Source organism: Symphodus melops, assembly GCF_947650265.1.
Source record: "Symphodus melops genome assembly, chromosome: 8".
In the NCBI taxonomy this organism is placed as follows: domain Eukaryota; kingdom Metazoa; phylum Chordata; class Actinopteri; order Labriformes; family Labridae; genus Symphodus; species Symphodus melops.
Window position 1 is genome coordinate 8165986 of NC_136698.1, and position 14278 is coordinate 8180263.

General features: G+C 40.4%; 2 protein-coding genes across 2 annotated transcripts in view; both read left to right on the plus strand.

The window, feature by feature from the left end:
• rabgap1l (RAB GTPase activating protein 1-like) overlaps nucleotides 1-14278 on the plus strand; it is a 97960-nt gene that overhangs the window by 28001 nt on the left and 55681 nt on the right. The gene's annotated exons all lie outside the window — the stretch shown is intronic.
• On the plus strand, nucleotides 5158-9706 carry gpr52 (G protein-coupled receptor 52). The gene has a single exon (XM_079351513.1). The coding sequence runs from the start codon at nucleotides 7365-7367 to the stop codon at nucleotides 8481-8483; it is 1119 nt and encodes a 372-aa protein (XP_079207639.1). The 5' UTR covers nucleotides 5158-7364; the 3' UTR covers nucleotides 8484-9706.

A 14278-nucleotide genomic window follows, 5' to 3' on the forward strand; every position in this document is an offset into this window, starting at 1 on the left:
TGTGTTTTTCTCACACTTTTCTGTTTAACTGCTCACCTAAGAACAGAGGATCAATTGAAGTATTTGGTTCTCGTCCCTCCACCTCTGTGCACAATAGCACGTCCCTCACTCTCGCCCTTCCGTATGAGCTCTGTCTTCCATCCACGGTGCGGACCCGCTGCACAAAATCATCGATGGCTCGCAGTGCAGACCAGACGGACAGCTTTTCTCCCTCGTTGTGTCAAAAACATGCATTAAATAAAACAGTGATATACCGTTCAGTAAAGAGATTAAATGGAGTGCGGTTAATTTTGGAAAGACGTGTGTCTGACAGCATGATTGGAGGTCTTTAATTTGATTATGTTGTCAACCTCTTCGAAACACCCATTTGTGCCCAACCATGAAAAGCTTTAACCTGCAATGAGATGTTTCACCTGCAAGAAGCATAATAAGCAAGTTACCCACTACTACAGGGAATAGCCGAGAAGGAGCGATCACACTTGCATGTTCATTTCCCAGAAACCGGTGTTAACATAAGATTGTTTTTTAAAGCTGATGCTTTTAATAGGGCCTGATTTTAGGAGGGGCTTTAGCACCCTTAGCATCTCTACTATCTGTGAGATGATGCAGCATTGTAAAATACAGTTAAACGGGCAAAAAACATTGATATTATGAATAACTTTGACTTTGGTGATGCCGATGTTGCAGACCTCGAGGACCTCAGACGTCCTTTCAAACCAGCTGCTGCTGCTGAAAAACATCCAGATCAATGTGAAAAACAACTGTCTTTACTATTTTTCTTCAAACACTTTACATTTTAGAGACACAATGTTTTTACGTATAGCTGAAAATACTGCATGCATGCATGCAGACACACATTATGCACATACATAGGCATCATTTCTGCAGCTTAGTGGGGCACTCTGCCACCAGTTAAAGCTTTCCTATCATTCATGGGTGAAAAAAAAATCCCCTTGAGGTTCTAATGTCCTGTCAGTCACTTATCCAACGACACAAAGACACACAAAAGCAAATGACACACACACAGGCACTCGCACACACACACACACACACACACGCACACGCACACACACGAAAAACTCCCTGCTCTCCCCATCCTGCTTCATAGTATCTTTAGGGACCAGCTGCACTGCATGGCCAACCCTTACAATATAGGTCTATTCACAGCGCCCCTCCCATCTCAGCTCTGTGTGTGTCTCCATAATGCTGCCCTTCAGCTCCCATTCACATATCCACACCAAGAAAAATCAAACAACAGTCCACTTAAGGAAGCACTGCCCTTCTCCCACAGCTTCAGGAAAACCAATATCTGTAAAGGATTACAAAATCAGAGCTTAAAAAGAAATCTCTTTATTTCATATGAGTTTGCTGTGTGGATGGGTTTTTCTACAAGGCAACAATTCTGAGGGAATAATTCAGTTCATATTTGTTTATGCTTGATTTCTTTTTGCTAAAAACAAAATACATTTTCCTACCATTTATGTATTAGCTTAACCTTGTAGCTACTCTGACACCGATATGACAGCTTGGATTAAACAGATCCGGCCAACAGTGTCCTCTCAGTCATAACATTTGCATGTCTCTGCCCTCATATTGACTGTAATGTCACCCCGAGATGTGTGCTCTGATTATTCCTCTGCAGACGAACCAGCTTGTATCTTCTTACTTGGTAAATAATGCATGCAGTAGATTGATTCCAAACTGCAAAATAGTTTAACAACAGTTGTATATACAATTAATAAACACCAACCTTGAAAGATAAAATTTAAATACCATTTTTTTTTCTTAACAATATAGTTTTGGTGTTGAGTTAATTTTGGAAAGGATTTATCAACAAGAGTCAAAGAAGTATTTTTTTTTTTGCAATGAAAGAAAAGTCCTATAAATACTCTAATGTGGAATAGAAGAAAAGACCCTTGTTTAATGAACACCTCTTCACTGCACGGCTCTAAACATACACTGGAGACACATAATAGTGGAAAACAGGCCACTAGAGCAGGGCTTTGCATGATCAAGCAATTTTACAAATGCACTGCAAAATGCTGCCAAGACCTGCATTTTCACAGTGTCATTTATCCGACAAATGCTTGCCTTTTTTGGATTTCAAATCGAGGTACAAGGGCTCGTTCTAACATCCAGCCTTTACAGATGACAGAGGAGACGTACATTATAACCTGACCTACATAGTGCAAGGACAATAGAAACTACAGAATAATGAATATAAATGTCTGAACCTGAGCAGTCAGACAGGTCTTCACCTTCATATGGAGTGAGGCTAAATGAAGATGATCGATGGTGATCTCAGGAGGCGGCCGGTCATTGACCTTTAGCTCCTTCTTACCATGCGCCTATAGGCATGCCCGTGCACGCTGTATACATACTGACAGTGTCCTGGAGGAGCGTGTGGTAGTGATATTCATCCTGTTGATGTTGTTCAACATAAATGTGAAATACAATGTACTTTGGTTTCTACACGCTGTGAGCTAGCATCTCTCTTTTTATTTTACAATTCTCCTTTCCCATCGTGTTTGTATCTGCATCGTCTTTGTGAACACAGGGAGTCACAAACGCACAACAGACAAAAAAGAAGTTCTTACGGCAAAAATCAACATGTTTACATCCTGGTACATAAAAAAAAAGCAAGTTAGTCTGATTAGTTATTGTCATCACTGGCACACATTTTGAAAACAACGTGTTTTCTGTTGTTAGGCCGTAGCTGACATGATGGACAGGTTCGTCAAGAGGTTCGTGATTTAACAGTTCATCGAACTCTTGACTCTAAGCCTGTCGTTAGGTTGACTGAAAGTCAGGCTGAGACAGCATTTCCAGCATGGCGGCTGCTGCTGATCAGCCTCCTGCCAACAAATGGCTGACATCACAGAGTCTTTGTTTTAATAATTGTTTCTAATCTTCCATAATAATGTACAGCTTGCAGGCTTTTCCAACGTTGTTCAAAAATGTGTGTCAAAGATATAAAATACACTTTTAACGTGACCCCTGGTCGATCGAGTGATGGTGTCCACTGAATGTTTGTATCCAATCAGTGAACTGGCTCTAATCTGCCCCACTAACCACACACTGCATTTCTCCATATCCCAACCCCCCTGACTCTGGGACGACATGGCTGTCAGTTACCAGAGCTACAAAAGAAGCCGCTTTTTACTCGACAGACACATGATCTCAAATTCCTTAACAATGAAAATCCCAAACAACAGTAAGAAATCCTGGTTTTATGTGGACAAGCCATTTTAATGTCAACTGAAGTGGACCAACAATATTACCTATTAACTGGGCACTACAAGCTTTGTATGACCAAATTCTACAATATCCTTTCTGCAGATGGTCACCAGTGTTGACTTGTTTGAATCACAGATAAAACATGGGGTTTGTATTTTTGTAATTATATATGATTCAGCATTTGGTCAACATGTTAAATATTAAACATTATCCATTTAATTGCCTGCTCCTCTTGTCCTGTTGAAATGTCCTTGAACATGCAACATGTTGCATCACCTACCTGCCTTCCCACTGTACTCTAAGTTGCTGATGAAAATCTGCTTCACACCTCATGTAGATGTACACTCCCTGGTTTGGTTGGAGCTCAGGGGAAGAGGAGGGTGGGATCCTGTGAAGCAGTGAAAGGTGAATCAGCCTCCACCTTTTTTCCAAGTGGCCCCGCTGGCTTTGTTTTGGAGCTGAATGAATTATTAACGGTGGCCTTCTGGTCGTGTTTTTCATCAGTGTCCACCTCAAAAGGGAAAGAGCGGTGCTGCTCAGAGATCTCCTGTGCTGGCTCTTTCTACTGTATTATCTGAACTGTATCGTCTACACTTGTTTAGTCTTCACTCTGTCTGTTCTCAGTTTTTCTCTCATTTTATGTCCTGTCTGTGTTTCCCCACAATTCAATTTATTTTTTAATGAAAATGAAGCAGGCATTGATTTGTGTCTGGGAATTATAAGGGCGGTCTTTTTCAGTGGCAGGTGTTCTGTATGTGAAATATCTTACTGTATAAAAAAAAAGCTTTATTAATATTAAACTTGAAAGGAATATTCATTCATATTTCTGTAAGCTCACAAACGGTATTATGTTACAGCCTTTTTAACACTGAGCATTCATTGTCCCCTACCTTCCCCTGCCATCTCAAACCATGGACGCCACCCCCAGAGTAGCGCAATATTTTAGGACAGGTCCACCATTTTTTATTCTTGCTCATGAAAGAGCGATGTCTTATGGGAAGCTCAGGGCGGGCTCGTTTAAGTTAAAGAGACACACACACCAAAACCGAGTGTTCTGAGAGAGCTGGTTTATGTAGGGTCACAAACCTTTTCTGGTGCTTGATTCATGTTATATTTTGACCAAAGCACAGCACTGATATTACAAATAGACTACATGGGACTGTTTGAAAATCTGGGGGATAGTAGTTCCTCTTTAAATTGCAGCTATAAATATCTTTTGAGCGTCTTTTTAGACTTGGTATCATTTGAGACCATTTTTTTTTTTTTAAAGTCCAAATGGTGTAAAGCAAGTACTGGGTTATTGGTTCACCTTTGTCATATTTGTTTCCTTTTACATATTTTTTTTTTCTTCAAATAATCAAAGCCACCCAGTCTGCCAGGAAGAGGATATATGTGCAGGGTATTTCCTCTTGTGCCGTCTATCATCGTCTTTGTAGCCTGCTACAGCTCATCGCCTCCATTAGGATCTTATAATTTGAAGATGAAAATAAAATAATTTTTTTTAAGAGTCTTCTTCCAAAGCGACAACACACAACAGTATTTTTTTCCATTCGCTCTCCTGCTCAGCCAATTTGCGGTTACTTGATCCTCTTTATCGTCTGCCTGCCAGAGGACACTCCAACTGGTCGAGATGCTGGGCAACTGTAACTAAGGGGAAGGTATATCTGTGCTTAACTGCCTTTTGAATTAGGAATAAAATAAAAGTTCAAGATTAACCGAGACTAGACAGCCAAAATTGGATTATTCACATTTTATACATTACCAATTTATGCATACTTTTGAATAAAAGCTCAGACGGATGATCAAGTACACTAACGGGCAGTATTTTTTTCTTTTTCCCTTAAAGTAGATCAAGTAACATGTAGATTTTTTGGTTGTTTGTTTTTTGTTGTATGAGTGATTAGACATATTAAAAAAAAGAAAAGAGAAAAGGAGAACAACATTGAGAGGACGAGGTGGGACTTGCTGAGAGGAAAAATAGGAGGAGAGAAAGCACAGGGCTTTAGTTAATAGAAAACAGACTGTGAGAGATAAGTAATATGTAAATAGGAAATGTATCCAAATTTACCTCTCGGAAAAAGCTGGTGTGAGGGACAGAATAATGTGGCAGGGAGCCTCAGGTGCAGCTGGGATGGAAGGAGGCGGGACAATGAGCGAGAGGCTGAGGGATAGGGAGCGAGAAAATGGGGAGGGTTTGTGTGTGTGCTTGTATGTGTGTGTGTGTGGAAAGAGAGAGAGGTTGAGTGTGCAAGCTAGAGTGATCGTGTGGAGAGGGAGGGAGAGAAGTGTAAGCCAGTCACAGCATCTCTCCTTCTCACTGCACCAGGGCTGAGGGACTCTTCGTCCCCTTGCTTCCCTAGCAGCAGTTTTAAGTCATTTCCATCAGCACCGTCATCTTTTTTTGTCTTGCTTTTTATTTGCTGCTTTTGATAGATACCTTGCCTACAGCTCTTTTTTAAACCGAGCATCTAAGGATTTATTTATTGAAAATGTGGGTAGACCTGTTCAAAGGAATTTAATGGGGGACGTTTGCAGAGGACAGTGATCAGAACTGGGACTCCGACTTGGACTTGTTCTGCTCTTTGTGCTGCCGGAGTGGATTCCCCTTTTTGTCGTGCTGCCAGTGTGTTGTTTATGAGCCAGGAATATTGCGAGAAGAGTTGAAGGACCCCATACCCCAAGTAACAAAACAAAGTGCATATTCAGTGGACTGAATCAAGTTAGAGAATCTATGGTTACATTGTGCACATGAAGAGATGCTGTTTTGCCTCACTTGCAAATGCTTCAGAATGTAACGTCAAGTAACAAGTTTATTGGATGAATAAGTGTATTGTGGATTGATCCCAGCACCCATCTCTACAAGCATCTCCCACAGGATTGCTAAGGAGTCAAAGTGAGTGGAGCGCTGAGTAATTCAGCTGGCCTCTCATTGCTCAAGGAGAGTCCTTCCACCTGCCTGCATGACATTCAACACGTTCATCAGCTGCCGGACCTTTACATTTGTTTGTCTTTTCGCAACTTGCAGTCCGGAACACTGAGAGGCAAGTTTGCACATTTGGATTTAGACATTTTGAATAGTTTTAATGGCAGCACTCATCCAGACATTTTGACGCGCTTGGTTTTATTTTATTTTATTTTTTACCTCAATACTGCCGAGGGTTGCCTTTGAAACAAATTTGCCCCCAGCGCCATGTGTGCTGAGAGAGCTGTGACATTATCTCCTGCGGAGATCCCGGTGTTATTCTAGCCTGTGTCTGTGTTTTGATTCAGACAATAGCTGGGCATTCAGGGGCTCCGGACACTGACCAGAGGACCACCAAAATAAAGGAAGCCTGCAGTAACATAGTAAACACCGAAATCCATGGCACAATAAAGCTTTGCATTGAATTGTCCGTTAATGAGCTGACATGGATGTTATTTTGGTCCAAAGAAAAAACAATAAGAAACTTTTTTGTCTCCCCTAGAAATGTTTGCCCCTTTTTACAGTTTTTTTTTTTTTTTTTTGATACTACACTGCACTTAAAATAATCCGATTTATAGATACATTTCTTTGTTTCCTATGAGGACCCGAGTGCTTTGCGTCAGGCTTTAACCTCTTCGCATTGTGTCACGTTTTCTATCTAATGTGTTCTCTGCCTTTGTTAGGACAGTTAATGCCCTCAGCCTCCTGGAGGCAACCCTCATTAGAATCAGAAGATGAGGCGAGAGACTGGCACGCAAAGCAGCATTGAAGCTCACCTTCTGTATAGATTCTGCCCAGAACACAAAGGGGTCTTCTACTCTACTGAAGGAATACAGCCCTTTTTTCCCCCTGCCCTGAGTGTTACTCACCTACTACTTTCACTAGCCATGAGTGATTGGAAGAGGAGAGCTAAACAGGTTGTCCTACCATCCCAGAGGCTGTATTGATTTCCGTCCCCTCAGTGTTCATTTGATTGAGACCCAGCTATGTGAGCGTAAGGTGAAAGAGAGATTGAGTGTGATAGAGTATTTAGCTCCATTAGCTATTGGAGGCTGCAGACAACTGGTGAAGAGTGGGCAGGGGGTAGGTGGTTCTCCAGTTTCAGACCAGCTGCCTTATGGGTGACACAACACAAACCTGACCCACCTGGACAGTACCTAGAACAATGAACCAGTCTGAACTGACAACAGACCCAGTGCTCACTGCCAACAGCAGCCATGTAGACTTCTTTCCTGGGATGTCCTCCAATCACTCCTGCCCTTTGGGCTGGGGGCTGAATGAAGGCCTGGAGGCTTGTGTCCTGGAGACTGCTGTCATTGTGCTGCTGACAGTGCTCATCATCGCCGGGAACCTGACGGTGATCTTTGTTTTCCACTGTGCCCCGCTACTACACCACTACACAACCAGCTACTTCATCCAGACCATGGCCTATGCTGACTTGCTGGTGGGTCTTAGCTGCCTGGTTCCCACCCTGTCTCTGCTCCACTACCCAGCAGGAGTCCAAGAGCCAATCACATGCCAGGTTTTCAGCTACATCATCTCTGTTCTCAAGAGCGTTTCAATGGCCTGCTTGGCTTGCATCAGTGTGGATCGTTACCTGGCCATAACTAAACCCCTATCGTACAACCAGCTGGTGACGCCATGCCGGCTACGAGGCTGCATCACCCTCATCTGGGTCTACTCTAGTGTTGTTTTCTTGCCCTGCTTTTTTGGTTGGGGTAAGCCAGGCTATCACGGGGACATTTTTGAATGGTGCGCTCACTCTTGGCCCACCTCTGCCCTTTTTACAGGTTTTGTTGTGTGTTTGCTGTACGCACCTGCTGCGCTTGTAGTTTGTTTTACCTATTACCACATCTTTCGCATTTGCCAGCAGCATAACAGAGACATTAGCGAACGGCGGGCACGCTTTCCAAGTCAGGAGATGGAGGCTGGTGAGGGGGGTGGTGGTGGGCATCATGGAGGACATGGACCAGATCGACGATATGCGATGGTGCTATTCCGCATCACCAGTGTTTTCTATATGCTTTGGCTGCCCTACATAATCTACTTCCTGCTAGAGAGCTCCCATGTGATGAATAGCCCTGCCCTCTCCTTCATCACCACCTGGCTTGCCATCAGCAACAGCTTCTGCAACTGTGTTATCTACAGCCTGTCTAATAGTGTGTTCCGTCTCGGCATGCGTAGGCTCTCACAGACAATTTGCTCTTTCAGCCACTGTGCAGCTGACGACAGAGACTTTGGGGAGCCTAAACCAAGGAAGAGGGCAAACTCATGCTCCATCTGAAAGGATCATTTTTACAGCGTCAGGATTCTCCTAAAATCAGTGTGTGGGAAACTTACCATTCAACACCTTATCGCTAGTCTGAAGTCAATTTAATTGGGAAGGTTTAACCAAACAGAAAATAATGTCTGTTGTGTAAGCCTGTCAACTGACACCAGTGACATTGCCTCGGTCACAATAAACCATGGTTTACTGCATTGAAAGCTTTTCAAGGAGGTGGAAGCAGTGTCTTCAAAGAGAGATTAAATGGGCTAGGCAATCTGTAATGGCTTATCTTCTATGGTAAGTGACTAAACTGTGGATAATTTAGAAAGCAGTCTCCCCATGGCCTTTACATTTCACTGTATGCCGTCAGCCAGTTTAGACATTGTGAGAAACAAAAGAAAATCCTCTTACAACAAGTTTGACCACACGGTTTCATGCTTGTTAAGATTTGTCAGTGGTTGTACATTTAAAACAGATCAAGTTTGATGTTTTTGTGTTTTCTATGACTGTCAATAGCAGTGTCAAGATACTATTCACTTAATTTTCTCAAAGCCTTATTCAAAGAAAACCATGGAAATGAAACTGTGTAAACACAGATACACTTTCGACAGTTACTATGCTGCTGATAACTAACAGATGGCTTTATGGCCCTGACTGTTTTGTCGAGGAAAGTGAGCTTTATTTCTGCGAGACTATGATGTCTTAAATCTAAAGCTTACCTTGAACAGGTGAACACATGCTGAGAGACATGTAAAAAATGCTTGTTTTTTCTTCTTCTTTGGAATGAGATTGATTTAAAGCCAAGCTGGCAGTTTTTGGAAAAGGGAGTAAAGTTGTTTGAATAAACCTTCCACAAAACATGGTACATAATGTCACAGTGCAATCTCTATCCAATAAACCCCAATCTGGCACAACTTCAACACAGATCTGAATAATGACTGTAGAACTAATCAAAACAGTGTTAAAGCCCAAATATCTCCCAAACAAAAGTCAACTAAAAAGAAATGCTGCTATCACTGTTTACCAGTTGAACTATCAGCTACTTATGATTGGTCAACAATGACCGGTAAACCCAGACTAAAAGCACTTTTTTTTTTAAACAGAATTCAGAAGGGTGTGTTTAGTTTACATCAAGGCCTCTATATTAAGGGCAGTAAATTGAAGCTCTTGGCAGATAACTTCTGAGGACACAGAGGTTTTACCCCCCTTGTGCTTTTGAATAGACCTGTGGGGTTAGTATTCTGCTTGATTACTCATGACAGCCATCTACAATAACAACATAAATATTAAATCCCATCCACCTGTGTACATTAATAGACACATTTTTTTCAAACAAAAAAATAGCAAAATGTCATTTTCACATGACCAATTTCTTTATAATGTATAATGCCAACCAAGTACTTTGTTAGAACATTTCACCTATAGAAGACTTCTTTTTTTACACACTTCCTTCCATTGGTTTAATCCCACTCACAAACTTTGTCATGAAAGAAATGTTATAACACTGGCAGTAAAGGCATGAGCATGTAGCTAGGTGTTTGGTACTTTGCCTCATGGACAAAGTTATTGTTAAAAATATGAATGGATTTCTATCCAAGTATAGATGAACAAGAGCTTGGATAGATGTAGTCTGATCGTTCTGGTGCTAACTGTGAGGTTAGATTTGAACTGATCTGAAATAACAAGCTGAGCTTTAGTAAAGGTTGAAGTAGTTTATTTAATCCTTGACAATCCATGAGACTTCAAATATATTTCAGCTTTGCCAATTGTGTTACTAAAGAACAAGATTAGTTGCTGCCCGTAAACCACAGGCCTGTGTCTTCTGGACTTCTAAATACTTTTATGAATGAATACAGCAGTGTTCACAGGTTTCTTGATTGAGATGGATACTTAACAATTCCTGCTTAATTGTCATAGGTTTTTATTTACAGCATACATTCCATCTTGGTTAAAATCTTCTGACTGTTTCCCAGACGGGAGCTTTTGATATACAAACTGCCAATGATGTGTGTAGTTTAAGCAACCAACCAATGCCTGTGGTTGTGATTCTCACTATTTGCTGCTAAATCGTAGTGTATTAATTCCAGTCAGTTTACCTTGTACATCCCCTCGATCATTGGATTAGTGTCCGATGAAAATTCATTTCACATGAACACAGCATCGTGCTGTAGCCAATGACTTATACTGATTTTGCTGTTCGCTCATGTTTAAGTGTGTACTTGTCGAGTGTGTTTGTCCTTGCTAGAAACCAAGTGACAGCAAACTCAGCCCCTTGAAATCGTATCTGCATTCCCAAAGCGTTGTCTGTGTAGGTCATTCCTCATTTTAAAGCTGCATGAAGTGATTTGTGACAACAAGGGGCAGACATCCTGTTATATAATAAGCGTTTAGCTCCTTGTGCATAAGGTGTATGTGGGCAAGCCAGTTGCATACTTACACATCCAGACATCCAGCAGAAACTGAGGTAAGAGCATTATATTCCAGGTTCTTTCATGCCATCACCATGAATGTATGTTTACAATATCTTTTTAATTCCAAGGAGTGGTAAAATCACCAACAGAAATGTCCTTCTCTCTGAGGCTGAGGCTGTTCACATGAACATTCACAGCCACTTCTGTCTTTGGTTCTGCAGTCTCCCATTAGGTAGCCTTTAGTCCTCTTAAAATGATCATGTCCTCAAAGTGGCTGCCCATGGTTTATACTGTGTATTCTGGCATTGGCTTCTCATCGGTTTCTCTGGGTCAGACTCAAAGGTAACCAAACCAATGAAATACATGCTGAGGTGTTGAGCTGCTTAAAGGTTGTTGATTCTAAGTTTATTTAGTGTTGCTTTGTGCAGCTTTTATGTATTACAGATTGTTCTGTGAACGTGCCTAAAGATGTTTTTTTTAATAGGAAACTAAAAAAGACATTTTGAGAAGTACAGTAATTATAATAAAATGGACATGCTGCATTTAAAAAAAAAAAAGAAAAAGAAAAAAGATTTTCAAGCCACATGAACATACATGACATAATACATTGTGACTGAGTACACATCTGAAGGTACATTGTCATTGTATTTAGAGTTCCATGTCTGTATGATCAGTTCTTTGGTATTTCAAAATGAGCTGAGAGAGGGCCACGTCATTAATTCTTCACAGTCACTCAGATTCTGCCTTCAAATGGGTAAATGTCATACTGTCTCAGTCGACAACATATCTGTAAAATAAGAGGACTCTGCAGATTTCTAAGTCCTGTACATTTCTTTTTGGTAGCCATTTGACCTTGCATATACTGAAAAAATGTAGGGAATGACAACAAGGTCGTGTCAAATGATGTACTTAAAAAGGTTGTTTTTTTTCATTATTTTGATAGCTTGTGGTTTTTGTGCTTGTATCGAGCATAGTGCAGTGGGATAGTAGAAGAAATTAATCTGAAATAGTGCTTTATTAACTTCAAAATGTGAAAAACACAACAACAACATATAAGACAAGATAAATCAAATTCTGGTACATCCTGAGAGTGAGTAGCTCAGTTGTTTCAACATGGATAAAGTTGATATGTGGAGATTTCATTATGTTGTCAGACATTGAACAAATAATCATTTTTTGGTTGGGTTGTTTTGTTGGCAGTTATGTAAAATGCGTGTCTAGTCTTAAGGTTTCGAAACTCGGCAGATTCCACAAAATGAATATTTAAAAAATAGATTGTTTATATGTGACTGTATTACGCAGACCAATCTGAAGTGGTAGAAAAACAAAATTGATGAAATACGTTGTTCTATTTTCAAGTGCATTTATCTTGACTTTTTGTAAAGAAAAAAAAATAGATTACATGATATGTATTTATTTATTAAGTTATGTTTAAACCTGACAGAATATACTGTATATGGGTATACTGTATTAAAAGTGTGTGTATCTGTTTCTATTTGAACGTCAGACATCTGACAAATTCAGACAAAGGTTTGGAAAACCTTTTTGCGTTAGATATCCTAGGCTTCTGATGTTTTTGAGTAGGAGGCAGAGTGTGTAAAATTAAACAGCATATATTTTTTTATTTTGAAATATTGTCAAAGGCTATGGTTTTGTTGTTGCTGCTGCCAACCCAATAAAGGAGAAAAAGAGTAGACATTAACAACTGTGTAGTTACTTTTGTGGAATTAGTGTGATTGTGTAGACATAACCATCAGTTCGCCAGCTTTCACCCATAAGATAAAGAACTCTCCAGAACTCCTACGACTGACACTTATTTAGAGGAATAATGAAGAGGGTGGGCATGTAGGTGAGCCTTGACTGCCAGAGTGCATCCCCAGACTTGAAGGAATCAGCACAATGAGGTAACAACTGCCTATGCAACAATTCTTATGTTATACATGGGTGAATTTTGAGCAAGATGGTTCACTGGACAATTATTACCTCTGAAAATACATGCATAGGGTACAAAATACACATGTGGCCTAGGATATAGATGCAATCATTGTTCATTCTCTCAATCAGTTGTACATTGAAATGTAGAATGGCCAAAGCTTTTATGATTATATCCATATATCATGATGGTACATCATGTGTGATTAGCTGAAGAGTGCGAAATTCCCCTTAAAAGGTAATGTTCAGGATTCATGTTTATTCACTGCTCATTGGCGCCACTTTCACCTCTTAACATCCTTCATCTCTTAACTTCTTTGTCCAGAAAGGATCCTGCCGACTTCTTCTTTTATTGTCTGTCAACTTCTTCGGCTAATTAACGTCTGCTCACATTACCCTCAATCATTTCGCCACCATGAGGAGTCAGGAAGTAGTGACGCAATGGGTCAAATTGCAGAAAAAATCTGTTTAAGGCACTATATTTTTCTTTTTTGATTCAAATATTGTCTAACCTCTCTCAACATATTGCCATATTGATATTTTGGCCCACCCCTTGTGTATGAATGAACAATGAAATTGCTGGTCTAGATAAGCTTGTTTTCGTTTTCTCTTTCCTCCATTGTGCAGATCAACATTAAAGCAAACTTTAAAAATGACATTTTCTACAGAGAATTAGCCTGAATAAACTGCATCATGGAAACTGAGCAGAGATTTTGTGCCTCGGCCGACCCATTATCCTCTGTACAGACAGGTGACATTTGCATGGTAACCATTCTGTTAGCCTTTCCTTTAGTCAGTGCACGCTATCCTGTCCTCCCTCTGTGAGAAGAGCATCCTCATTATAGAGCCTGATCCCTTATTCCTCGTCTTAAATTGGCTTGAAATTCACAAACCCTTAGACTGCTGCAGGTGGTCTTAGAAAAAAAAAAAACATAACCCCAATGCCTTTACTGAGTTTGAAAAAAAAAAAACACAAAGATGAAAGAGGTATTGGATGGAGGTTGAAAGTTAGAACTGCACATCAAGAATATAAACTAGTTAGAGAAACCTCATGGCCATATACTGTAGGTAAAGTAGAGACTGATTAAATAACACAAATAATCTACAAAAGAAAAGAAGCAGGAATGAGGTCAGAAGAAAGTAAAGAGTGGATGATGGTGAGATGGGAATGAAGGTATGAAGATGAGAGTGAAAGTTCTTTATTTAAATGTTCAATGTGAGCATGAGAAAAGAAAAAAAAAAGTTAAAAGCCCCATTCACCGGCCGTAGCTTTGTCAGCGCAGTGCGTTATAGAGAAATGCTGATTACATCACAAACTGAATGCTTTGGTGCTTCTCAGAGTTGCATCTTTTTGTTTGTGAAGAGTGCGTTTTAATCCCATGCCAACAACAATGAGCAGGCAGCTTTTGGATGCTTTAACAGAATTGTCTTTGCTTTGATAACTATGTTTGTATAACAAAAAAATCAATA